The sequence below is a fragment of the Dipodomys merriami genome, unplaced genomic scaffold (assembly GCF_024711535.1).
Source record: "Dipodomys merriami isolate MVZ:Mamm:240054 unplaced genomic scaffold, mDipMer1.0.p SCAF_263, whole genome shotgun sequence".
NCBI classification, from domain to species: Eukaryota; Metazoa; Chordata; class Mammalia; order Rodentia; family Heteromyidae; genus Dipodomys; species Dipodomys merriami.
In genome coordinates, this window is record NW_027204082.1 from 875,512 (window position 1) to 901,875 (window position 26,364).

General features: G+C 38.4%; 1 protein-coding gene across 1 annotated transcript in view; it reads left to right on the top strand.

Moving 5' to 3' along the window:
• The window catches only part of LOC138837137 (junction-mediating and -regulatory protein), a 78,779-nt gene that overhangs the window by 33,648 nt on the left and 18,767 nt on the right, over positions 1 to 26,364 (top strand). Inside the window, exons 3-7 of the mRNA XM_070035927.1 lie at positions 511 to 661; positions 8,501 to 8,670; positions 19,595 to 19,760; positions 20,143 to 20,330; positions 22,222 to 22,308. Coding sequence (XP_069892028.1) covers positions 511 to 661; positions 8,501 to 8,670; positions 19,595 to 19,760; positions 20,143 to 20,330; positions 22,222 to 22,308 — 762 coding nt within the window. The remainder of the gene's footprint in view (positions 1 to 510; positions 662 to 8,500; positions 8,671 to 19,594; positions 19,761 to 20,142; positions 20,331 to 22,221; positions 22,309 to 26,364) is intronic.

Consider the following 26,364-nt stretch of genomic DNA (forward strand, 5'->3'; position numbering starts at 1 on the left):
CAATGACATTTTATTAAATATATTATTAATAATTCTTAATCAGAAAATATAGTTACCATAAAGGAACATAGAAATTGCTCATCATCTATAAACCTAAACAGCATTTTATTTATTTTTTTGCTGGTCATAGGACTTGAACTCTAGGCCTGGTTGATGTCCCTGAACTCTTCAGCTCAAGGCTAGAGCTCTACCACTTGAACCATAGTACCACTTCTGGTTTTTTCTGTTTATGTGGTGTTGAGAAATCGAACTCAGGGCCTCATGAATGCGAGGCAAGCACTCTACCACTGAGCCACCTTCCTACCCAATAAACATCATGCACGCTCTGTTTATGTATTGAAGGAACATGGGACAGATTTGTTTCTCCTCTAGAGCAGACTAAAACAAGTAGTAGAGTAGTATTGTTTTTACTTTATATTAAACAAATGCTTGACACATAAACATTTGAAAAGTATTTGAGGAATCAGTAAAAGGAAAAAATTGAATTTATTTTTTCCCTTTTCTTCAAAGATTTCTATGGAGAATGATTATCTGGGACCTCGAAGAATTGAGAGTCTACAAAAGGAAGATGCTGATTGGCAACGGAAAGCTCACATGGCCGTACTGTCTATCCAGGATCTTACTGTCAAATATTTTGAAATCACAGCTAAAGCTCAAAAAGGTAAATCTTATAGTAAAGTTATTATTATTATTATTTTTTTATTTAGAGACTACTTTATTAGTTTCTGTAATCAAACCCATGTAGATAAGACCTTACATATTTAATACAGTGCGTTTACCCCTGTACAAATGGAAAAAAAGTAAGTTTAACATTTCTAGACCAATATGGCTATTAATTTCTGTACAATGCCAACTCAACACGGTAAACTGAGATACTTTTTCCAACGTTAACAGCACAGCTAAAGTTTCCAAAAATTCAAATTATATATATGTATATATGTATTTATATTTATATAAAAAGACCAATAATAGCAGTATGTTATGCATCAATAGCAGCAACAGCTTTTCCAGGTTCTGCAGTCGTCTGAACAAAATTAGACATCCAGCACATCCATTAATAAAAAGAAAAAAAAAGATAAAAAAACAAAACCCCAGAAAAATGCGAAGTTCTGTTACTGTTGTGGTACCTGGCACCATTTTTTTTTTATTAACTTCTCAATCATCATCTGGAAAGAAAACATTCTTGAGTAACATCATTAAATTAATTAAATCATTATTATTTTTAATCATTATTATTTTTAAAAATTAGTATTTTTGAAATTAGCTTACACTAGTTATACAGAGGGGGATTTCATTACTATACTGCTCTTGTTAGATGTTTTCGAAGGTGAGTAGTGAAAAGTCTTTTATGTTCAGAATAATTACAAAGAAAACTGTACTAGGATTACTTGTGCCAACAGTTCAAGAATTACCACTATTAGCAGATTCTTTTTTCTTTTAGTCATGTTAGAGCGATTAGGTAAACACATTTCTTTCCTCTAAATTAGTGAAATATAAAGCAGAAGGTAGAGTAATATTTACACAAATATGACCATTTAATTTTTTTTTTCCAGTCTGGGGCTTGAATTCAGGGGCTGGGCATTGTCCCTGAGCTTCTTTTGCTCAAGGCTAGCATTCTACCAATTGAGCTATAGCACCTCTTCTAGCCTTTTCTATGTATGTAGTACTGAGGAATCAAACCCAGGGCTTCATGCATGGTAGGCAAGCACTCTTACCACTAAGCCACATTCCCAGCCTGACCATTTAATCTTTAATAGAGCAAGTTCATGGAGAAAAACAATGACATTAACATTTCTTTGTTGCTTTGTAGGTCCCTCCACCATGGTGTAACCCGTTTTCACTATATTTGATGTTGGTATAATTTGTGGAGGGGAAGGGAAAAAAAATTGTTTAAATAGGGATACAGGTGGACCCATTGCAACAATGAGATGCTCAAGTGCTTATGTTGAAAAAAGGAACTTTACAACTTTGGTCGGGGGTGGGGGATAGATGGGAAGGGATAGGAAGGGGAAACAAAGGAGGAGGCAACAATGCTTGATAAGAAATGTACTCATTACCTTGCCCATGTAATTGTAACCCCTCTGTACGGTATTTTCACAATTAAAATAAGTTAATGATAAACCAGTTATTACAAGGGAAAAGAAACAATGGACTTTTTTGGGGGGGGTGTTGTGGGGCTTGAACTCTGGGCCTGTGCGCTGTCCCTCAGCTCTTCAGCTCAAGGCTAGCGCTCTACCACTTTAGCCACAGCGCCACTTCCGGCTTTTTTCTTTTTGCTTATGTGGTGCTGAGGAATCGAACCCAGGGCCTCAGGCATGCAAGGCAAGCGCTCTACCACTGAGTCATCTTCCCAGCCCCGCAGTTGGACATTTATATGCAGAAAAATAACTTACTTATATAAATTATAGGTAATATGTAAAACTGAATAATAAATATAAATAATAAAACCATAAAACTTCCATAAGAAAATATGAAAGAAAAACATCTATTTATCTTAGAAGTATATGTGTGTTACAAAGGGGATTCTTAGCAATTACTGAAAAGAAAAAACCATAAAACTTAAAAGTGATAAAGAACACAGACAATAAATGAAAAATTTGACAAAATGGATTTCATCTTTTTTTTTTTTTTTTTTTTTTTGGTTAGTCATGGGGCTTGAACTCTGGGCTTGGGCCCTGTCCCTGTGCTCTTCAGCTCAAGATGAGTGCTCTACCACTTGAGCCACTGGGCCACTTCCAGTTTTCTGGTGGTTAATTGTAGATAAGAGTCTCATGGACTTTCCTGCCCAGGTTGGCTTTGAACTAACTGTGATCCTCAGATCTCAGCCTCCTGAGTAACTAGGTTTACAGGCATGAGCTGCTGGCTCTTGGCTGGATTTCATTTCTTTAAGCTGTGCTGGACACTGTCAAGAGCATGAGAAGATAAGAGTATTTGAGAGAAAATATTTTCAAATCACATGTTTAACAAAATATGTATTTAGAGTATATAATGAACCCTCACTTAATAAGAAAACAGTCCAGTTAAAATTCTGGGAAAGGGACATTATCAAACATGTCACATGAAGATAAGGATGATAAGCACAGGAAAGAAGTGTCATGTAATTTATATTTAAAAAATATAAATTAAAATCACAATGAGAAAGATAACACCACATGCAGTACAATGGCTAAAGTAAAAAAATACCATCAATCTAAAATGATGGGGAGGATATAGGGTAACCAAAACTCTTTCTGCATTGTTGAGGGAATGCAGAATTGGATAGTTAAAATTGTAGAAATTTGGAAAATGATTTTGTAGTTTTCTTATAAAAAAGATAAACCTAGATGGGTTGCTGGTACGTCACTCCTTTAATTGTAGCTACTCAGGAGGCTGAGATCTGAGGATCTAGGTTAACAGCCAGTCCATGACACTCTTATCTCCAGTAACTTCCAAAAAACAAAATGGAGCTGTGGCACAAGTGGTTTAGAGGTAGCATTGAGCAAAAAAACAACAACAAAAAGGGCCAGGGAAGTAGCACCCAGGGTTCAGGTCCCAGGTCTAGCACAAAAATAAGCCTCCATGTGATCTAGGCAGCCTAAAAATAATTTGTAAAGTTTACAAAGGAAAACTACCACATTATATTAAGAAATAGTATCTTCTGCACTAGTGGCTGACATCTGTAATCCTAGGTACTCTGAAAAGGCTGAGATCTCCATTGTGGTTCCAAGTCAGCCTGGGAAGGAAAGTTCATGACACTATTATCTCCAGTTATACAACCCAAAAGCCAGAAGTGGAGCTCTGGCTCAAATGGTAAAAACTAGTCTTGAGCATAAAAGCTCAGGGACAGCAACAAGGCCCTGAGTTGAAGCCCCAGGATTGCACGCACGTACACACATACACAAGAATAGTATCTCTTAAAAAAAAACTTTGAAGTGAAATGTTCAGGATGCTTTGATCTACCATAAACTGTTTTTACAAATCTGTACTTCATTTAGAGTCTGCTTTTCAGATACTGTTCTCTAATTTTAAAAAATCCCTTTGTATTACAGTTAAATAATATAATCAAAATTTAAAAAAATTTAAATATTAGGGCTGGGAAGGTGGCTCAGTGGTAGAGTGCTTGCCTTGCATGCATGAGGCCCTGGGTTCGATTCCTCAGCACCACATAAGCAAACAGAAAAAAAGCCAGAAGTGGCGCTGTGGCTCAAGTGGTAGATCTAGCCTTGAGCTGAAGAGCTGAGGGACAGTGCCCAGGCCCAGAGTTCAGGCCCCATGACCAGACCCTCCCCCCCAATTTTTTTTTAAATATTAGAAGGAAAACTCTCAACTCTGTAATTCCCCAACTGTATGTAACTATGCTTATTTTCTGCATAGTTATTACATAAGTGTAATATATAATTAATTCACTTTTAATTTTGTGTAAACAGTTTGAATTATTGGTCTTTACAACTTGTCTCCAGTTTTAGATAAGGTAAAATTTTTCCTAAACAGTGAAGCCTCTACATGCTTCCTTAAAAAAAAAAAAATCTCTCTGTCTCTGTCTCTGTCTCTGTCTCTCTGTCTCTCTCCCTCTCTCTCTCCCCCTCCCTCCCTCCCTCCCCCCCCCTTCTCTCTCTCTCTTTCTTATTTTGTGCTGGTACTTGGGGTTGAACTCCTGGTCTGAGTGCTGTCCACTAGCTTTTTCAGTCAAGGCTGCTCTACCATTTGAGCCATAGCTTTACTTCTGGCTTTTTTTTTTTCAGGTGGCTAATAGGGGCTGAGTCTCTTTGACTTTTCTGCTTGGTCTGGCTTTGAATCTTCCATTCTTAGATCTTAGCCTCTTCAGTAGCTAGAATTATAGGGGTAAGCTAACCAGGCCTGGCCATTTAGACTTTTTTGGGGCATTTTTGGTGCTGGTTCTAGGACTGGGCACTACCTTTTTTGCTCAAGGTGGGCTCTATCATTTGAGCCAAAACCCCACTTGCAGTTTTTTGATGGTTAATTGGAGATACGAGTCTCACAGACTTTCCTGCCTGGGCTGGCTTGGAGCTGTGATCTTCAGCTCTCAACTTCTTAAGTAGCTAGGATTACAGGCATGAGCCACCTGCAGTTTATATTTTTTTAAGTCTCAGTTCTTGTTATTTTCCCTGCTAGGTTGCCTTTTGAACAAGAAGAGTTACTGGGCTGGGAAGGTGGCTCAGTGGTAGAGTGCTTGCTTGCCTTGCATGCATGAGGCCCTGGGTTTGATTCCTCAGCACCTCATAAGCAAAAAAAGCTGGAAGTGGTACTCTGGCTCAAGTGGTAGAGCACTAGCCTTGAGCTTTAGAGCTAAAAAAAAAAAAAAGAGTTACTGAGTTGGAGTTCTTGAAATTGATTCCTTTTTCTGCACATTTCTATATAATGAACTTATACAAGAGAAACACTATAGGTCTCTAAACATTTTTAAGCTTCTTAAGAGTTTTAGCCTTTCTTTATGTCTCCATTCAAAGTGGCTTTCTAGTTTTTTTTAGTTTATTATTATTATTTTATTTTATTTATTTTATTTTTTTGGTTGGTCATGGGCTTGAACGCTCTTCAACTCAAGGAGAGCACTCTACCGCTTGAGCCACAGCACTACTTCCAAGTTTTTATTATTTGTAAAATTATCTTTAAGTTGTTGTACAAAGGCTTTTAAAATTACATGTCAAGTTACGAATATATCTTTTTTTTGGGGGGTCCGGTTGTGGGGCCTGAACTCTGGGCCTGGGCGCTGTCCCTCAGCTCTTCAGCTCAAGGCTAGCGCTCTACCACATGAGCCACAGCGCCACTTCTGGCTTTTTTTCTTTTTGCTTATGTGGTGCTGAGGAATCGAACCCAGGGCCTCAGGCATGCAAGGCAAGTGCTCTACCACTGAGCCACCTTCCCAGCCCACGAATATAATATATCTTGATCAGTGTTATCTCTTCCTTCGTTTTCCCCACACGGTTTATCATATTCCTATCCCATCCCCTCAAGTTTATTCACATATTTACATTGATTATTATAACTATATTTACCCTACCCTCTTCACAAGAGGAGTTAAATAGGCCCTTGTATTTCTTTCTCTTTTCCTTTCTTAAGATAGGGTTTCATTATATTCTTCTCAGGCTGGCCTCAGACTTGCTATGCTATGTAGCCTAGATTGGCCTTGAACTTTTTTTATCTTTCAACCTCTTGAGTAGCTGGGATTACTGGCAAGTACTACCACACCTGACAGTAGGCCTTTATATTTCTTCCTATATACTAAGTCAGATGTAACCTAATTTTAACATAATATTGCTTTGCTTAAAAATACTTGTTTTTGACAAGTATTCATGTTAGACCATCATGCTTTAAAAGTAGGTTTAACATGCTACCTTTTAAATACCAGTTCTGTTATCTTTAAAGGTTTTTTTTTTTTTTTACCTAATATGATGGTATTATGGAAATAGTGGTACTGCTACCGGGATATGGTAAATGGTTATCTTAGCAAGAGACTTGCTTTTTTTTTTTTTTTTTTTTGGTTCCAGTCATGGGCTTGAACTCTGGGCCTGGGCGCTGTCCCTCAGCTCTTCAGCTCAAGGCTAGCGCTCTACCACTTGAGCCCAGTGCCACTTCTGGCTTTTTTTTTCCCCCTGCTTATGTGGTGCTGAGGAATCGAACCCAGGGCCTCATGCATGCAAGGCAAGCACTCTACCACTGAGCTAACTTCCCAGCCAGCAAGAGACTTTCTTGCCAGTAAAAGGTAGAGAATGATTTTAGGAGTGATAGTGTTCTAGGGTATCAAAACATTTCACATTTACAAATAATTTCTAAAATCTTCATAATATTGAGCTGTTTTATGAAATTAGTAGTATTTAAGTATAAGAATATATTTTATCCAAACACATTGAAAGACAATATCATGTAGCTAGTATGAAAGATAATAACCTGAAACAGAATAGGATTAGACATGGTTCCGAAATGGAGTAAGAAAAGCCTTCTAATTATTGTAAATGTAAAGAGAATGATAATAGTGAACGATTTATACAACTTCCATGTTTGTGGTGTAGATGAGTGACCTTCCATTAAATTGCCACAGTTTGGCATATTCTTAGATCTATACAAGAAGTTTCAGTAATGAATACTTGGCCTGTTCTCTTAAGGATACTGGGCAAATTCATAATAAAAATATGAAAAATTACTTTGAAAGTAATTTATAACATGTATTGATGGTTATTTTTTTTGAATTTTTTATTAAATATTTTATTTGTGAACATACTGTACAGAGGGGTTACAATTACATGGGCAAGATAATGCATACATTTCTTACCAAGCATTGCAGCCTCCTCCTTTTCACCTCCCTTCCCAGCCTCCCCCCTCCCCCCATATTGATGGTTATGATGGTATGTACAAGAGTGAAAAAAATGAAACAAAAGAGACCCTCATTGAGATTCAAAGAGATTATGAATAGAACATAGTACCATCTTTTTTTTTTTTTTTTTGGTCCAGTTGTGGGGCCTGAACTCTGGGCCTGGGCGCTGTCCCTCAGCTCTACAGCTCAAGGCTAGCTTTCTACCACTTGAGCCACAGCGCCACTTCTAGCTTTTTTCTTTTTGCATATGTGGTGCTGAGGAATCGAACCCAGGGCCTCGAGCATACAAGGCAAATGCTCTACCACTGAGCCACCTTCCTAGCCCCCACAGTACCATCTATTATTAAGCAGTTAAGGGTCACAGGAATTGGGAGTTGTTTTCTACTCTGACCTTGTGGAAGAATTTTGTGCTAATATGTAGGATTTGGTTCCCCACATTATTACAGTTTTTTTTTAAGACAAAAGAAAACATGGAACATGGATTTGAGTTTTTTAATCTTAACAGTTGTGGTTCCAATTCAATGTACATAATCAGGAAAAAGTATATGTGTTTGTACAAAAATTTATAAAGACGTCCACATAGGCATGCTGAATTATTTTTAAGCTTTTAAAAATTAGTTGGTCAATGGAGATGGGAGAGAATGGGATAAAATGAGGGAACAGATGACACTGTACAAAAGGAATATACCGATTGCCTGATGTATGTAAATGCAATCCCTCTGTATGTCATCTCTACAATAACACTGAAGTAAATTAATAAAAAATAAAGTTGGTCAGTTAAGTGTCATCTGCAAAAAACGTTTTGAGGCTGGGAATGTGGCTTAGTGGTAGAGTGATTGCCTAGCATTCATGAAGCCCTGGGTTCAATTCCTCAGTACCACCTAAAAAGAAAAAGCCAGAAGTGACGCTGTGGCTCAAGTGTTAGAGTGCTAGCCTTGAGCAAAAGAAGCTCAGGGACAGTGGGCAGGCCCTGAGTTCAAGCCTCAGGACGGGCAAAAAAAAGAAAAAGAAAAATCTTTGAGTATGAATTAAAGTTAAGAGAGAATGCATGATATTGAATTATATTTTAGAGGTGTTGTAAGCAGTTGACCTCAGGGATGGGATTTATGTATGGTCAATGAAATCTTAAGATAATTCTATTTCTTCAGTACCAGGTTTTGTGTTTGATGGCTCTTTAAAAATTGTTTATAGCTGTGTATGATCGAATGCGAGCAGATCAGAAGAAGTTTGGAAAAGCATCATGGGCAGCAGCTGCTGAACGTATGGAAAAGCTCCAGTATGCAGTTTCTAAAGAGACTTTACAGATGATGAGAGCTAAAGAGATCTGTTTGGAACAGAGGAAACATGCACTAAAAGAAGAGGTAATAGAACCCACTACAAAAAAAATAAAAATAGTTAAGATTTGACATTTTTATGTTAATACAAGAGTGTTTTTCTTGCCAGTTGTTACTCATATACTTTTTCCATGAAATAAACACTTATGATCGTGTTTAGACTTGAATTGCCACTACTAGCAGATACTTGCCAGTAGTTCTTTTGTGATGCTAGGCGGCAGCTGTACACTAGCTGTACACTGCTTAAAGATAGAGACCCAGTGCCAATCTTTGTTGTCTTTTATGAAAGCTTTTCTGTCTAGAGGGAGAAAAAAACATTAGGAAAAATTGTAAAGCAGTAAGTAACATTGTGTCTAATTGGTTAAATCATCTCCATCTCTTCACCTCTGCAACCCTCTCTTTTATGCCTGACGGACCAAAAAGAGTTGGTTTTCTTGACATTGCTTCATTCAGAAGACCTTTATGGAGAAGGATGGGGGAGGGAGAAAAACTCTAAAAGGTGATGTTGAAATATGATGCTAGGTGGAGCTAGAAGGAATCATGTTGAGCTAGGTAAGCTAAGAGCAAAGAGACAAACGGTACATGGTCTCCCTGATAAGCGGATGCTAAATCCAAAATGTTAGGTGATACGACAAAATTAACAGGACTTAAGAAACAAAGAACTCCCACTCATCTGGTCGAACCACTACTAAATATCCCCATGCTGCTGATCACATGTATGGTGTATAACATGTGAACACGGTTATATGTTACAGACTGTGATAGACAATTTGCTCCAGGAAAGTTAGAATGAACTTGTGACTTTAAATGAGCATCATTATTCCACAATACTGTGAAATTTGGGAAATTATGTAATCACTTAATCACAATTAAAAAAAAAAAAAAGAACCTCGGGGAAAGTAAGGAGGGAAGGGATGGTAGGGGGAAAACAATGGAGGGGGTAACAATGTTCAATAGGAAGTGTACTCATTACCTTGCTCATGTGACTGTAACCCTCTGTATAGTATCTTTACAATAAAAAATTAAAAAACAAAACAAAAAAACATCAAAAAATATTAAAAAAAAAAGAAATATGATGCTAGGGCTTGGCTGCTGTACCTGAGCTTTTGTGCACAAGGCTAGCACTCTACCAGTTTGAGCCACAGAGATAATTCCAGTTTTCTGGTGGTTAATTGGAGATGAGTGTAATGGACTTTACTGCCCCTGGCTAGCTTTGAACTGTGGTCCTCAGATCTCAGCCTCTTGAGTAGCTAGGATTACAGGTATGAGCTACTGGTGTCCAGCTGCTGCTGCCTTTTTTTTTTTTTAGCTTATATTTGGCTACACTGCTGATTCTTTCTATTGTTTATAGAATGTCATGTATTTGTACTTTGAAAATTCATGAAATAATTTCTAGTAATTGGTACTTTTATGTTTTTGATTATCTTTTTTTTTAATTTTATTTTATTTGTGAACATACTGTAAAGAGGGGTTACAATTACATGGGCAAGATAATGCATACATTTCTTACCAAGCATTGCAGCCTCCTCCTTTGTTTACCCTTCACCTCCCTTCCTAGCCTCCCCCCTCACCCCTCACCCAATCCTTCCCCCCCCCCGTTCCCCCCCCCCCACCGACATTGTAAAGCGCCTTTTTGACATGACAATTTGTACTTCTCATTGTTGCAACAGGTCCACCTGAATCCTTAAATGACTTGTTTTTCCCCATCTCCTCCATAAGTTATACTGACATCAAATATATTGAAAGCGGGGGTTATACTGTGGGGGAGGGACATACAAAGCAACAGAGAAATAAACTTATAAATGCGTTAGAAACACATGCATGAAAGAAAAAAACATTAAAATACCTATCTAAGGATTCATTTTCCTAACATCACATTATCTGACTTTTTCCCCTTGACTCATACATATACTAGATATTGCAAATAAGGGAAACCATGGGACCTGTGTTTCTTTGTATCTGGCTTACTTTACTTAATATAATTTTTTCCAAGTTTTTCCATTTCCTAACAAATGGGGCAATGTCATTTTTTCTGATGGAGTTTTTGATTATCTTAATCATAGTATAATTAACTTTTCACTTTTTTTTTTTTGCTATTGTGGTGCTGAGGAATTGAACCCAGGGCCTCATGCATGCAAGGCAAGTGCTCTACCACTGAGCCACCTTCCCAGCCCCATTTTTCACTATTTTAAACAAACTTTTCTGTACGTATTGTAAAGCCAAATTATATGTTCAAAAAATCCATTGCTATTCTTCCCTGTTAAACTTGTGTAGTATTTTGAAATATACATCTATGTTAATACTGTTAATACCACTTTTGCAGCTGTTTCAGCATTTACCTTGCATATTTCTATATTTGTTCTTAAGTTTCCTTTTTTTGTGGGTGACTTGTAATATTAGCTATTTTTTTCTTGTTTTTTAATCAAAAGAGCACTCTTGTTTTGTTTTGTTTTGCTTTTTTGGTTGGTCGTGGGGCTTGAACTCTGGGTCTGGGCGCTGTCCTCAGCTCTTCAGTTCAAGGCTAGTGCTCTACCACTTGAGCCACAGCGCCACTTCCAGTTTTCTAGTGGTTTATTGGAGATAAGAGTCTCATGGACTTGGGCTGGGAAGGTGGCTCAGTGGTAGAGCGCGCTTGCCTTGCATGCCTGAGGCCCTGGGTTCGATTCCCCAGAACCACATAAGCAAAAAAAAAAAAAAGCCAGAAGTGGCACTGTGGCTCAAGTGGTAGAGCACTAGCCTTGAGCTGAAGAGCTGAGGGACAGTACCCAGGCCCAGAGTTCAGGCCCCACGACTGGACCCAAAAAAAAAAAAAAAAAGAGTCTCACGGACTTAACTGCTCTGGCTGGCTTTGAACCGTGATCCTCAGATCTCAGCCTCCTGAGTGGCTAGGATTACAGGCATGAGCCACGGGCGCCCTGCTAAAAGAGCACTCTTGTTAGTGATAGATTGATTGCTTGGTATGTGTAAGGCCTTGTGTTCAAACCACAGCACTGGAAAAAAAAAAGCATAAAGGCTGATACTTATATATTATCAACTTTAAAGACAAAGTTTTTAATATTTCATTCAATGACATTTTATTAAATATATTATTAATAATTCTTAATTAGAAAATGCAGTTACCATAATGGAACATAAAAATTGCTCACCATATATAAGACCAAACAGCATTGATTTTTTGAACTCTATCTTAGATATGTTTTTAATAAAAAGATTAGGCACTTTTTTCAAGGATTATTAAGATTGGGGGCAAGGATGCAGAAGTGACATAAGGGTAAACATAGTGTAAACCTCATGGAGATAGAAAGATGAAAACTCCCCCTGTATTTCTTTTTGTATTTCTTACTGTGCACAATGAAGTACTGAATATACCATTGATGCCAGTCATATTTCAGAGTATTGAACTTGTTAGATATTACTATTTTTTGTTTGCTTCCTGTGCCATTATTTTAAAATACTATATTTTAGCCAGATGCCACGGGCTGATGTCTATAATCCTAGATGCTTAGGAGGGTGAGATGTGAGGATTGCAATTTGAAGGCAACCTGAGCAGGAAAACCAATTAAGAATCTAACTCCAGGTAACCACCAAGCAGCAAAGTAGAGTTGTGGCTCTAGGGGTAAAGCTTTAGCATTGAGCAGAAAAGCTGGGGGGCAGCACAACCAGAGTCCTGATTGCATACACACACATACCCACCCCCCACACCTATATTTTTTATTATGATTAAACTTGGCCAGAACAGATTGTGTTTTACCAAAAAGGCACTTAAATAACTACATTAGTTATCTGTCCATAGCTTTTATAATCACATGGGGCATGAACTCTGGGCCTGAGTGCCCAGAGTTGAGCTCTTTACCTCAAGGCTAGCGCTCTAGCCTTTGAGCCACAGCACCACTTTTGGTTTTCTGGTGGTTTATTGGAGATAAGAGTCTCATGGACTTTCCTGCCCAGGCTTTGAACCACAACCCTCTGATCTCAGCCTCCTGAGTAGCTAGGATTACAGGCATGAGCTACCAGCACCCAGCAAGAAGTATAGTATATTTTGAAGTAAGGAAATTTTATGGTTCAGGATTAAAACTAGCATGAGGAACAAGCCTCAGAAAGTATTCTAGATGGCATATAGTAGGACTTGATTGTTTTAATCTAAACTATTCAGTATGCTTTGTTCCAATATTTCAAATGCAAGAAAATGCTTGAATTACATAAATTTTCTCCTCTCCATTTTCAACTTTGAGGTAATTAAGTTTATTGTAGCAAACATATGACCTTTTGGCTGTTTTGGTTTTTTTTTTTTTTTGGTTGTTGTCAACACAGAATATTTCTGGTTTTTTGTTTTGTTTTGTTTTGTTTTTGGGGTCCGGTTGTGGGGCCTGAACTCTGGGCTTGGTCGCTGTCCCTCAGCTCTTCAGCTTAAGGCTAGTGCTCTACCACTTGATCCACAGTGCCACTTCCGGCTTTTTTCTTTTTGCTTATGTGGTGCTGAGGAATCGAACCCAGGGCTTCATGCATGCAAGGCAAGCGCTCTACCACTGAGCGACCTTCCTAGCCCTACACAGAATATTTCTAAAACCAAACTTTATTTCTCCCTAGCAGTTCTGTAAGGGATCATGGTTCTTTCGGCAACTCAGGCCCAATACTTTCAGGTTCACCTTTTGCGTTTCTATCCAGTGCAAGTGTTCCTCCTTAGTTCACTAACAAAACACTGTGTTTTTCCCAGGTATTCAATGGGCAACAAGAATAAAAAAACTGAATCACCCTTACTCCTGGCCACACATTATATTAAGATTTTTTTAAGGCATGAACAAGATTCTGCCTTGGGTTTAGAGGTTTTAGAGTGTAGTGAAATGAGCAGATTCATCAGATTCAAGGTGCACCATTGGAGAAATTTATAATCTGACCAGAGAGGCGTAGGTGAAGACAAAAGCCTAGACAGGGAAGGAAGAGTCAGTCTAATGATATGAAGAAGGAAAAGTAAGAAAGGAGGTTAAAAAACAAGGTGGCTTAGTGGTAGAGTGCTTGCCTTGCATGCATGAGGCCCTGGGTTCGATTCCTCAGTACCACATAAGCAGAAAAATCCAGAAGTGGCGCTGTGGCTCAAGTGCTAGCCTTGAGCTGAAGAGCTGAGGGACAGTGCCCAGACCCAGAGTTCAGGCCCTTGACCAACAAAAAAACAAAAAAGTAGATTGGGGTTAGCTTTCTATATTCCTATCAAGAGTTCAAATTTTGCAAGCAGCATCGTTGGGAGGATTGTAGTTCAAGGACAGTCTAGGAAAGAGAGACACTGACTTAATAAAGTATGTGTTTGGAGGGAGGGGGACAGGAGGGAAGGGAAAGAGGGAAGAGAAGAGAGGAGAGGAAATAGGCATGCATCCTTTAATGAAGTTTTGAACCCAGGGCTTTAGCTCAGCTTTTTCCTCATGGCCCAAGCTGGGTCCTCAAATTGTAGACTACTGAGTGGCTAGGATTTTAGGCATGAGCTAACATTAAACATAAAATTGTCTATACAGTAGAATGCTACTTTTGTTATGTTGGTTTACTTTCTTGTTGAGACCTGACTGACACTGAGTTGTTCTGGCAATGCAGCATGCCAGAGAGCTGCCAAGAGAAGATTTCTGACTGTTCAGAAATGTGCCCTCATTACACATTGGCTTAAGATTGTAAAGGAAGGAAGAGGGCTGTTATGGAGCCTAAGGATTTGAGATGACTATCTGTAGATCATATTCTCTTGGCTACAATCCATTACTGAAATAGTCAAGTTCTGGCTTATGGTTGAAATCTTCAAAGAGTTTGTTAAAATTGCCAGTTAGTCATTCTTACCAAGTAGATGCTTGATATATACACACATATGTATGTATGTATATATATATATGTATTATATGTAATACATATATGTATATATGTATTATTTATAATATATGTATATATACAACATCAGCTTATTAGCATTAATTTAAGATGCCCACATTGCTTATGAGACTTACAGCCAATGTGAATTATTAAGCCTATCCTAGACTCCTAAACAAATGCATTAGCAGTAAAAACAATAATAAAGCTCAACCTTGTGATTTAGATTATGGGACAAGATCTTCAAAATGTCAGTCATATTTTGTCCCTCTAGGTTATTTGAAAAATGAAAAACTTCCTCAAATGACAATACTTCAGGATTATAAATTAAATTTAAGATACTTAAGAATGATTTTCATGTGTGTAATGTATCAGCTACAAAAGGGAAAATACAAAATTTTAGGTCCTTCCTTAGTACTTAATGCATACCATCTCATTTAATTCTGAAGCATAGCCCTTTATGCTGCAGACATATATGCTTTTATCTGAAATCCTTGAAATGCCATAGGGTTTGTTTGTTTGTTTTTTGGTCATGTGGCCTGAACTCTGGGCACTGTCCCTCAGCTCTTCAGCTCAAGGCCAGAGCCCTACCACTTGAGCCACAGCGCTACTTCGGGTTTTTCTGCTTATGTGGTGCTGAGGAATTGAACCCAGGGCCTCATGCATGCAAGGCAAGTACTCTACCACTTAGCTACCTTCCCAGCCCCAGCCATAGGGTTTTAGAAGAATTCCAAGTGTTTCAAAAGTTTAGAAAGCTAAACAAGTAACATTCAGAGAAGTATAAATATTCTAATGAAACAGTTACATGGAGTAGATAAGGATTATAAATATACATACATTCCTATGATTCCTACAAATGAATTGTGGGGTTAAACTTGACATCAAAGAATCTCATTTTCAGTTTGTGAAATATGAAATTGTGAATAATCCTGTCAACTTGTATTATTATCTCGTTATGCAGCTGTTACTGTTAGAATCTGTTTATACTCAGGCTTTTCTGGTACAATCTCCTTTTCTCTCTGAAAGAGTAGTCTTCATTGGAGATTGCCCTTCATGGTTCTCCCTTTATGTTGTGCATGGTTCTCATAAGTTCTTTAAGAAATTGCTTTTATTATTATAAAGGTATGATGTACAGAGGGGTTATAGTTACATAAGGCAGGTAAAAAGTACATTTCTTTTTGGACACTGTCACTCCTTTCCTCCAATTTTCCCGTCTCATTCCCACCCACAAATTGTGTAGTTCGTTTTCTTTTTTTTTTAATGTTTAATTTTTTTTATTGTGAAAATACTGTACAGAGGGGTTACAATTACATGGGCAAGATAATGAGTACATTTCTTATCAAGCATTGTAGCCTCCTCCTTTGTTTCCCCTGTGTAGTTCATTTTCAACATAGTGTCTAGTGATTACCACTCCTGTGTAAGTTCTTTTTGACCTTCACTTCCCAATTTACTACTACAATCTTTAACTCAGATGGTGGAGAATTGGCATATATTTCCTTGTTAGGTTGCATAAACACTTGCCTTTGTTTCTTTCCCCGTATTTTTAAGAATGGTACTCCCACCTGGAAGTGGTTTCTCATGCCTGTTATCCTAGCTATTCAGGAGGCTGAGGGACAGTCCAGCAAAATCCATGACACTGTTAAAATGGAACTCTAATAAAATCTAGTGGCAAAAAACATTCATCATGTAGACATGGGAGAATTGAGCCTAACTCCATCTTTTGTCAGTGAGGTCTCACTGGGAAGTGTTTGGTTTGGTGTCTAAAAAACAAAACAAAACACATTAGCACATAAAGGGAGAATACTTTAGACTTTTGCTTGATAATCTAGGTATCTGCTCAGATTTACCCAATGACTAATATAGAAAAACATAGAAAAACATTTAATAATTTCCTATTTCAAGTACCTTTAACAAAAATTTTGATATTAAAAAAAAGCAATGGTTAGGTTCTAATCTTAATGTGCTGTGGTATATGTTTAAGACTAGAAGTAGAGCTGATGCTTGTATAATTATAGCTACTCAGGAGAAAGTCTGCGAAAATCCTGTCTTCAGTTAACCACCAAAAAAGCCTGAGTGGAAGTGTGGCTCAAGTGGCAGGGTACTAGCCATGAGCAAAAAGGTCAGGGACAATACACAAGCCCTGAGTTCAAGCTGAAGGACTCAATCCCTCTCTCTCTCTCCTTCTCTCTCTCTCTCTCTCCCTCCCTCCATCCTTCCCCCTCCCCCCTCCCTTCCTCTCTCCCTTTCTCTCCCTCTCTCTCCTCTCTCTCCTGTCTGTCTCTTTCTCTCTCTAAGGTAGCCAGCTTTTCATTTGAATACTTAATACTTCTTTATTGGCTTTTCCCTTGCCCAAGTGATCCCTGCCTCCATGTGACACCTATCTGTTCTGCACAACTCCATTGTCTTGAATTAGTTCTCTTTTCACTTACAATTCCTTTTCCTTTAGTTCTGTGCCTGTAAGCTAAGGATAGGAAATACCTGTGTGGAAATTTTAGATGTCACAGGGAGACAATTTGGAGCAGGGTGCCCATCCCACACACACTTCATACCTTATACTAAAGATTTTACCTTTAGCTTGAAGGAATCCTAAACCTCAGAGCACCATTTGCCTTGTCAGAATTCTCTGACAAGTTTTATCTTTTTAGTTTTATATTCCTAAAAGTTCTATGTACTCTGACCCTACAATCAGCCTTCAGGGATGATCCAGGGCCCTTTTTCTAGGGACCGTCACTGCCTTATAATCCTCAAGAGTTGAGATTTAGTGGGCTCTAGTCTGCCCATCTGCCTCTGATGTGTATTTGTCCTTCTTAGAATCTATCTATCTCTGGACTCTTGCTCTGGGTAAAACTTACTGAATCTGAAAATTAGGGATTGGGCTACTACTAGTAAGAGAGTACCTATTTCCTCTCTCAGTTGATATTTGATGATCAGAGTACTGCAGTTGAGGAAATTAATAGTGTTCGATACTGTAAAGGATTGACAATTCCCCTTAGTCAAAGGATTGGACAGGAGAGACAACCGTAGTGCTGGGGGAAGATAGCAGAGTTCATGAACCTTGTGAACCAGTGTCATTGCAAGCCAGAGAGAATCATAGTACTGTTAATAGAAGAGTTGACACCCAGGCCTGAACATTTTATATGAATATTTTTAGACTGATTTTCATAAGTAAGCTTATCCAACTCCCTACCTAGAAAATACAGGTATTTTACCTGATTATATGTTACACTAACAGTGAATGTAGGTTTGGGTAACAGAGGAAGATGCATCTTATGGAGTCGTGGCCAGACAGGAGCCCTAAGATGGTATGGAAAGGGATGTATCATTTAATGGAAGACTGAAAATCATCTATGTCCATAGTTGGCATTCTCTTCCCTCGCCACTTGGAATCAAACTCACTTTGAGTTTGTTATTCGTTACTTTAAAATATTTCCTAATGCAGCAAAAATCTCTCCTGATTTATAATGGAACTAATTAGTATTTATAAAATTTATTAAACAGATTTAGCAGGATCTAGAATGGTACACTACAGCATATTTAAGACTAGAACCTAACCATTGCTTTTTTTTTAATGTCAAAATTTTTGTTAAAGGTACTTGAAATAGAAAATAATTAAATTTTTTTCTATGTTTTTCTCTAGTCATTGGGCAAATGTGAGCAGATACCTAGATTGTCAAGCAAAAACCTTGTTTAAAATAGTTTTGTTTTGTTTTTAGTAGCAGTATGTATTCACTCTCTTTGCTGCCCTAGGCTCTTCTAGAACTACTAGTTAAATATTTTCCTGGTATTCTGGGTTTTTTTTTCTCTAATTTATCTTTTTGTTTTCTCTTTCTTCCCATCTTTGCTAGTATTACTACTCAGATACATGTGAAACCCTTTGAGACAAAATAGGCCACTTCACCATTACTTATTTATATTGAAGGCATACTGATGCCTATGCTGGGGGTTTCCTAGGGCTTAAGTTTTGCTATATTCTAGGCAGAATGCTTATTTATTTCGTCTGATAAATTTCATACCAGAAAACTCCTCCCTTCAAATTTCTTCTTACAGTTTTTTTCTCCATAGAGCTAAATAGAAATCCATGGAGGTAATACACTAGGAACTGATATCTGAAATACATATACACCTTAGTGGTTTCCTTCAAATTCTTGGTAAAAGAATTCTTGTCTCTACAGGTAAAGAAGCCTTTGTATGACTATCCACCACTGCCTGAACCCTGCCCATAAATTTCTGACTCCTACTTAGATTCAGTCTAGGACCCTGATTGATTTACTTAAAGATAATTGCAAAGATTTTTGTATTCTTATCTTTACCCTACCTCCTCATCAGCAGTTTCCAGATGCCTAGCTGTGACCCTATCAGACAATGCATAGTTCCAGATATGTAAATTAACTTACCATTGTTTGGTAAACATAGCCTCTGTCATCTTTATATATATCTTACATACAGAGTAACTACATGATTTAGTGTGTACTTTGATATTGAGGAGAGCAACCATTGACACGTATCAAGGCAGTAGGAATATATTATTCTAAATATAAATGAGTTGTGATAGAAAGATAAAAAAACTTGTATCATATTTCCAAAATTACATGGTATGACACATAATTGTACATGTGCATGTGTATATTTTTAAGCATAGGTCTCTTTGTTGAGATGAGTCCTTTCTTTGTCCCTGTTGGCCTCACACTCCACTGCTTTAGTAATGCCTTCCACTGTGCTGTATCTGGCTTAAAAGTCTGATTTCTTGCCTGTATATTTGTTTATTAGAGCAATTATATTTTTTATTTTTTTATTTTTTATTTTTATTTTTTGGGTTGGTCGTGGGGCCTGAACTCTGGGCCTGGGCATTGTCCCTCAGCTCTTCAGCTCAAGGCTAGCGCTCTACCACTTGAGCCACAGCGCCACTTCTGGCTTTTTTCTTTTTGCTTATGTGGTGCTGAGGAATCGAACCCAGGGCCTTGAGCATGCAAGGCAAGCGCTCTACCACTGAGCCACCTTCCCAGCCCGAGCAATTGTATTTTGATGAATTCTTTAGTTAGTATTAATGTTTATAATACCCTGACCTTTTATCTTGTTTCTACTAGTGAGAAGTGTTTTTATTTCCATGCAGATGCAGAGTTTGCAGGGTGGTACAGAAGCTATAGCTCAGTTGGATCAGTTAGAAGCTGATTATTATGATCTGCAACTTCAGTTGTATGAAGTACAGTTTGAAATATTGAAGTGTGAAGAGTTATTATTGACAGCACAACTGGAAAGCATCAAAAGACTTATATCAGGTATGGTTATGCATTTGACTATGTAACTCCACAAAAGTATTGCATGGAGAAAATATATGAATGGCAGTTGTGTCCTTTTCTAAAAAGCCTAAACAAATTTTTTTGAGGAAGTCTGGGAAGTCAGAAAGGTCATTTAGTAGAATCAGTAGGGCAACTATATATTAGTTTTGGTTATCTTTGTAGGTTATTTTGTAAAGATCCTTCATCCACAGTCTCAATTTTTAAACAATTTGAATTTTTCAGGGTGCTATAAGGAATGTGCCAGACACTTGCAGAACAAATGCTTGGCATACACTCAATCTGTGTGGAGTATTTCCTTTTATTACCATTTTACAGAGAAGCTCACTCTTAACCACAATCCCTTGTTGCTCCTCCATAACAGAAAAAAGAGATGAAGTGGTATACTATGATACTTATGAAAGCATGGAGGCCATGCTGGAGAAGGAAGAGATGGCAGCGTCTGTGCACGCACAGAGGGAAGAGCTGCAGAAGCTGCAGCAGAAGGCACGCCAGCTGGAAGCAAGACGGGGACGAGTCTCAGCCAAGAAAGCCTACCTCAGAAATAAAAAGGTATTCCAATCTTTTATTCATTTCTTAACCCCTGATCCAAGTCTAATAATTAATTCTAACGTGATTTGTCACTTGATACTTGAATATTTTAAAAATTAAATAAGCATTACCTCTTTTATTACTCAGTTCATAATATTAAACATTTATATTTCTACTAGTATTGCTCTGTTAAATGAATTCCAGCAGCTATGGTGATGTGTTCTTTGCTTTTAGCAGCCCTGAGGGTGACTCTCCTAAGGAGTTTTAATAGTACTAAAGAATCTCATGTTCTATATTTCCTGTTAACCTTTTAATTTAATGTGGCTACATATCATTTAATCAGCCCTGGTTCTGACCTCAGCCCTCATTTAGTAGTAAAGGTTTTTTTACTTACTTATTTTTAACATGAGTCATATTTCTAAATCCTTGATATTCAGAGTGATGACATTTACAAAAGAGTGCTTCATAGTTGGGCACTGGGGGCTCATGAGTATGATCCTAGCTACTCAGAAGGTTGAGAGCTGAGGATCATCAGGAAAGCACATGAGACTCTTATCTCTAATTAATCACCACAAAGCTAAAAGTGGAGCTGTGGCTCAAGTTGTAGAGTACCAGCCTTGAGTATAAAAGCTAAGGGCCCTGAATTCAAGTCACAGGACCAGCAGTAAAAAAGTGGTTCTGAGAAATGGCCAGTTTGTGCTCTTTCAAGAAGTAGAAGGTCAGTAGGACTTATTGGTTTGTGGTGAAGGTGTGAAGGGGAAATATTCCTTACTAACTTAACTTCTTCCACTGGGCATTTGTACATTATATGTATGATGGACATATCACAGTGAAACCCCTGTTTATAACATATGCTGAAAAGAGAAAAAAGGCTATTTCAACATGTAGCCCCCTGGACCAGAGAAAGGTTATAAATAATTGAAGATTAAGCATTGTTACTATCATATTATAGTACATTATTTTTATTATTTTTTATTTATTTATTTATTTTTGGTCAAGTCGTGGGGCTTGAACTCTGGGCCTGGGTGCTGTCCTTCAGCTCTTCAGCTCAAGGCTGGTGCTCTACCACTTGAGCCACAGCGCCACTTCCAGCTTTTTTCTTTTTGCTTATGTGGTGCTGAGGAATCGAACCCAGGGCCTCAGGCATGCAAGGCAAGCGCTCTACCACTGAGCCACCTTCCCAGCCCAGTACATTATTTTTATAAAGAAGCACACAGCTCTGCCAATTTATCACAAAATATATTCTATATAGAGATTAAAGTATGCATATATTTAAAGCAGTAGTTAATAATGATGTTTTATAATTTTTAACTTTTGAGTCTCTAAGGTCTCTTTTTGTTCTGACAATGATGACAGAGAGAGCTAGATCTCTTGCTATGTTTATACCAGTCTAGAAAAAGCCAGTGTCTTTAATTTACCTGAGAATGGTCAAAACAGACTGTAGGCCAGTGGCTGTATTTCATTCTTTTTAATTTTAAATAGATTATAATATTAAAACTTAGAAAGCGGGCACACTTGTAATCCTAGCTACTCAGCAGGCTGAGATCTGAGGATCATGGTTCAAAGCCAGCCCTGGCAAGAAACATGGGATTCTTAACCTCCAATTAATCACAGAAAAAGCCAGAAGTGGCACTGGGCTTGTGGTTGAATGCTAGCCTTGAGCAAAAGGAGCCCAGGGACAGAGTGAACAGACCCAGAGATCAAGCCCCAGGATCAGCTAAACAAAACAAGAAACTTATGAAATAAACCTTGGTGAGGTCTAAATTTCACTTGTATTAAACATGTTTTTTAACTTTATTATTATTATGATGTACAGAGAGGTTATAGTTACACGAGTCAGATAAAGAATACATTTCCTTTTGGACAGTGTCATCTGTTCCCTTGCTCTAAAACATGTTTTATATATTTATAGGAAATTTGTATTTCAAAACACAATGAAAAATTCCAGCAACGCTTTCGGAGTGAAGAGGAATATAGAAACCATCACACAGCACAACTTGTAAGTTTGCACTCTTGGAGACATGGAGCAAAAGCTTACTTTTCATGCCTCTCAGGGTGAATAAATTGGAGAATGAGAGTCATATAACTAGATGTTAGCATTAATCGTGTGTGTGTGTGTGTGTGTGTGTGTGTGTGTGTGTGTGTGTGTGTGTGTGTGTGTGTGTGTGTGTGTGTGTGTGTGTGTGTGTGTGTGTGTGTGTGTGTGTGTGTGTGTGTGTGTGTGAAGTTTTTAGGCAAAATCAAATACAGAATTCCTATTCCCACCTTAATATTTTATGCCTTTTCCTCCTCCCCATGTGCATACACTGATAGCCTCCCTTCTGCTTGAGTGGTACATTTGTTAGCAGCAAGCCAACTTTGAGACATTTTTACCCAAAGACCATTGTTTCTACTAGGGTTGTTTTTTTGTTTTTGTTTTTTTTTTGGGTCTAGTCATGGGGTCTAGTCATGGACAGCTTGGGCGCTGTCCCTCAGTTCTTCAGCTCAAGGCTAGCGCTCTACAACTTGAGCCACAGTGCCACTTCTGGCTTTTTGCTTTTTGATTATGTGGTGCTGAGGAATTGAACCCAGGGCTTCATGCATGCAAGACAAGTGCTGTACCACTGAGCCATCTTCCCAGCCCCTACTAGGGTTGTTCTTAAGTGTCCTGTGATTGTAAAATGCCCAATTATTGATCTTGGTTTCTTAAAAACGATACATTGTTATGAAACATTTTCCAGAAAAGGGTATGTTGTAAATTAAAATTTTATACGATGAGCATGCTTAGGTAATTTATACCCAAATTAGTAAGAAATAAGGACAGGAATCCAAAGCCTCTTTTGTAGCCATCTTTAGCATCCCCATCCCATCACTGCAGGTGAGTTAATTTCATTTTATGGGGGTCACAAATGAGTTCATCAAAGTTCTTTTTTATTTTATTTTATTTGTGTCCGGTCGTGGGGCCTGAACTCTGGGCCTGGGCGCTGTCCCTCAGCTCTTCAGCTCAAGGCTAGCGCTCTACCACTTGAGCCACAGCGCCACTTCTGGCTTTTTTCTTTTTGCTTATGTGGTGCTGAGGAATCGAACCCAGGGCCTCATGCATGCAAGGCAGGCGCTCTACCACTGAGTCACCTTCCCAGCCCCCATCAAAGTTCTTAAGGTGGAAACTGTCACATATCCCAGGCCTGCCAAATATTGGCTGTGGGTTTAGGCTCAGTTTACTGTATTACCCTTCCCTACACAAACTCATCAATTCATGCCTCAGAGCTAGAACCATTCTCTTCATCTTTGATCTTTTACATTCTCATTAACTTGAATTTGAGATCAGCTAACTTTCCTTTGAGCCCTATAGCCACCTAACATATATTATGTTTAGATAAGATTCATTGGTTCACAATTGAAAAACTTTGTTTTTTCTCAAAAACCATTTTTAAAAATCAACCATTTTCTCAGTGCCAACATCTCTTAGATAAAATACTTTCTCTACGTGGCATAATCTGTTCATCCATGGAGTCATATAAAGTTTAGACTCTTTGTCCTCATGGAACTTAATGTCATGTATCTGGATTCAGGGAGATGCAAGCTTATTCTGGATTTCAGGTGTTTTAGTGGGTGTAAACTAGAGTTTGTAGCAGTATTCCTTGTACTGAGTTGGGTGAGAGGATTATACATTCTAACTATGGAACAGAAGTGTCTGGTGGGCAAGGATGTATTCTTGCTTTGCTTTACTATAATCTCAAACAATTCTTAGCTTCCCTTTCTGAATGGGGAGGATCCCATTGAACTTTAATGCAGAGCTCAGACATATCTTCTTGCTTTCTTTAAGATTATGGAGCTTGTCTTCTGTTACCTGATACTGTTGCTGTGAGATGCCCTGCCTTACATCTAATCAAAGTTGATTGTTCTTTTGAGAATTAAGACTCTTAAACTTAAGGCAACAGGTCTCTCTGGTGTCTGATAGAGGAAGAGACAAGATTGTTCTTTACTCACCCATAATTTGTTGTTTCCTGTGCCATAAATCCAAGAGGATAATGCACACCCAAAGGATTTACTCTGTACTACCAAAAGTCAGAAAGCGTGATTGATAGTTCCAGCCTGTTGGGAAACAGGTGGGCTATCCTGATACTCCTCAAGGCATTTATACCAGTCACCAGTGGCACAGTTGATAAATACTTCCAGTGTGTGTCACCATTCTCCAAAGAACTTCAGTTCTAACACTGTCCTGCTTACAAATTTCTGAAGAAATATTCTTATATATTAAGTGTAGTATTCTGTATGTATTATTACTCTAACTTCTAATCTCATGATTCCAGGTTATCTTAATAAGATCTCATTTGATTATTTGTTTTCCCTCCTGAAAACGCAGGCCTCTTTTCTCTTGCACTACCAATGTGTTCCCAATCACAGCACACCCATAGTTGGTCAAGTCAGAAAACTTGGAGCTCTTTTACAACCTTGCTATTTGACAGCACTGAACACTATGTCTGAACTTGGCCACTCTCCAGCTCCAGTTTTTAGGATCTGTTTCAGATGTACCTTGTTTATATAGCTGCTCTTTGATAGATGCAGTCCTGTCTCACCAAGTATAAACGGCACCCATGGCCATTTCCTTTCTTTTTTTTTTTTTTTTTTTGGGTCCGGTCGTGGGGCCTGAACTCTGGGCCTGGGCGCTGTCCCTCAGCTCTTCAGCTCAAGGCTAGCGCTCTACCACTTGAACCACAGCGCCACTTCCGGCTTTTTTCTTTTTGCTTATGTGGTACTGAGGAATCGAACCCAGGGCCTCAGGCATGCAAAGCAAGCGCTCTACCACTGAGCCACCTTCCCAGCCCCACCATTTCCTTTCTTATCTAGGAATGGGGCTAACAGAATCTGGGCCTGTTCTGTTCCTACTCAGAAGGTTAGCTCTGTCCCTTCTTCCAGTTGCCGTTCAAGAGGCCTATGCGGTTGGTTTCTCATGTCATTCATAAAACAATCCTATTACCATAGGCTGTCTGTGTTGATAACTGGAGGTGTTTGAACATCTTCCCCCTCAGTAGTAAGAGGTTATTGAAAGGAAAGCTAATATTTTATTTTGTAATATTTTAATTGCATATTTTCCTCCATCTACATTTAATCTGTGGTAAGAAACTAGACATTGATTGATTGATTGCTGCACCTGGGGCTTGAACTCAGGGCCTGGGCTCTGTTCCTGAGCCTTTCTGTGCTGAAAGCTAGCACTCTACCACTTGAGCCACAGTGCCACTTGAGCCACAGCACCACTTCTGGCTTTTTCTGTTTATGTAGCACTGAGGAATTGAACCCAGAGCTTCATGCATGCTAGGTAAGCACTCCAGTGCTAAGCCACATTCCCAGTTCCAAAACCAGATATTTAGGGGAACATTCTCACCTTCTCTATTACTTGTTCCTATTGTTCTATCACTTGATAAAAATTGGTGGATTTTTGTTTTTTGTTTTTTTGTCGGTCATGGGACTTGAATTCTGGGCTTGGGTGCTATCCCTGGGCTCTTCAGCTCAAGGCAAGCACTGTACCATTTGAGCCACAGCACCACTTCTGGTTTCCTTGTGGTTAATTGGAGGTAAGAGCTTCATGGACTTTCCTGCTCCGCTGTCTTTGAACTGCAATCCTCAGATCTCAGCCTCCTGAGTAGCCAGGATTACAGGCGTGAGCCACTGGCACCTGGCTTGAGATTTATTATTATTTTTTTAGAGATTCTGTCATATCAGATCTAAGGTTATTATCATTACTGTTCATTTTGGTCCAAGTTTATTTGGTAAAATTTGGTAGTTGTGTATCATAATATGTAACTTGAAGTGATATCTTCTCATTTCATTTAAAAATACCCCTTCTCAAATTTTCTACTTTCCATTTGGTTTCAAGGAAGGAAAGAAAAGCCAAGACTGCCTTCCTATGTTTAATTAGAAAGCTTTCTGTTTATAGTTTACGATTATTGAGTATATTATTCTAATGGTAGTTACCAAAATGACCTGAAAAATGACCATAATCATTGTCCAGTGTTGCTATGAATTTTTTTTTTTTTGTAGGGGTGTGGTTGATCCTGGGGTTTGAACTTGGCTT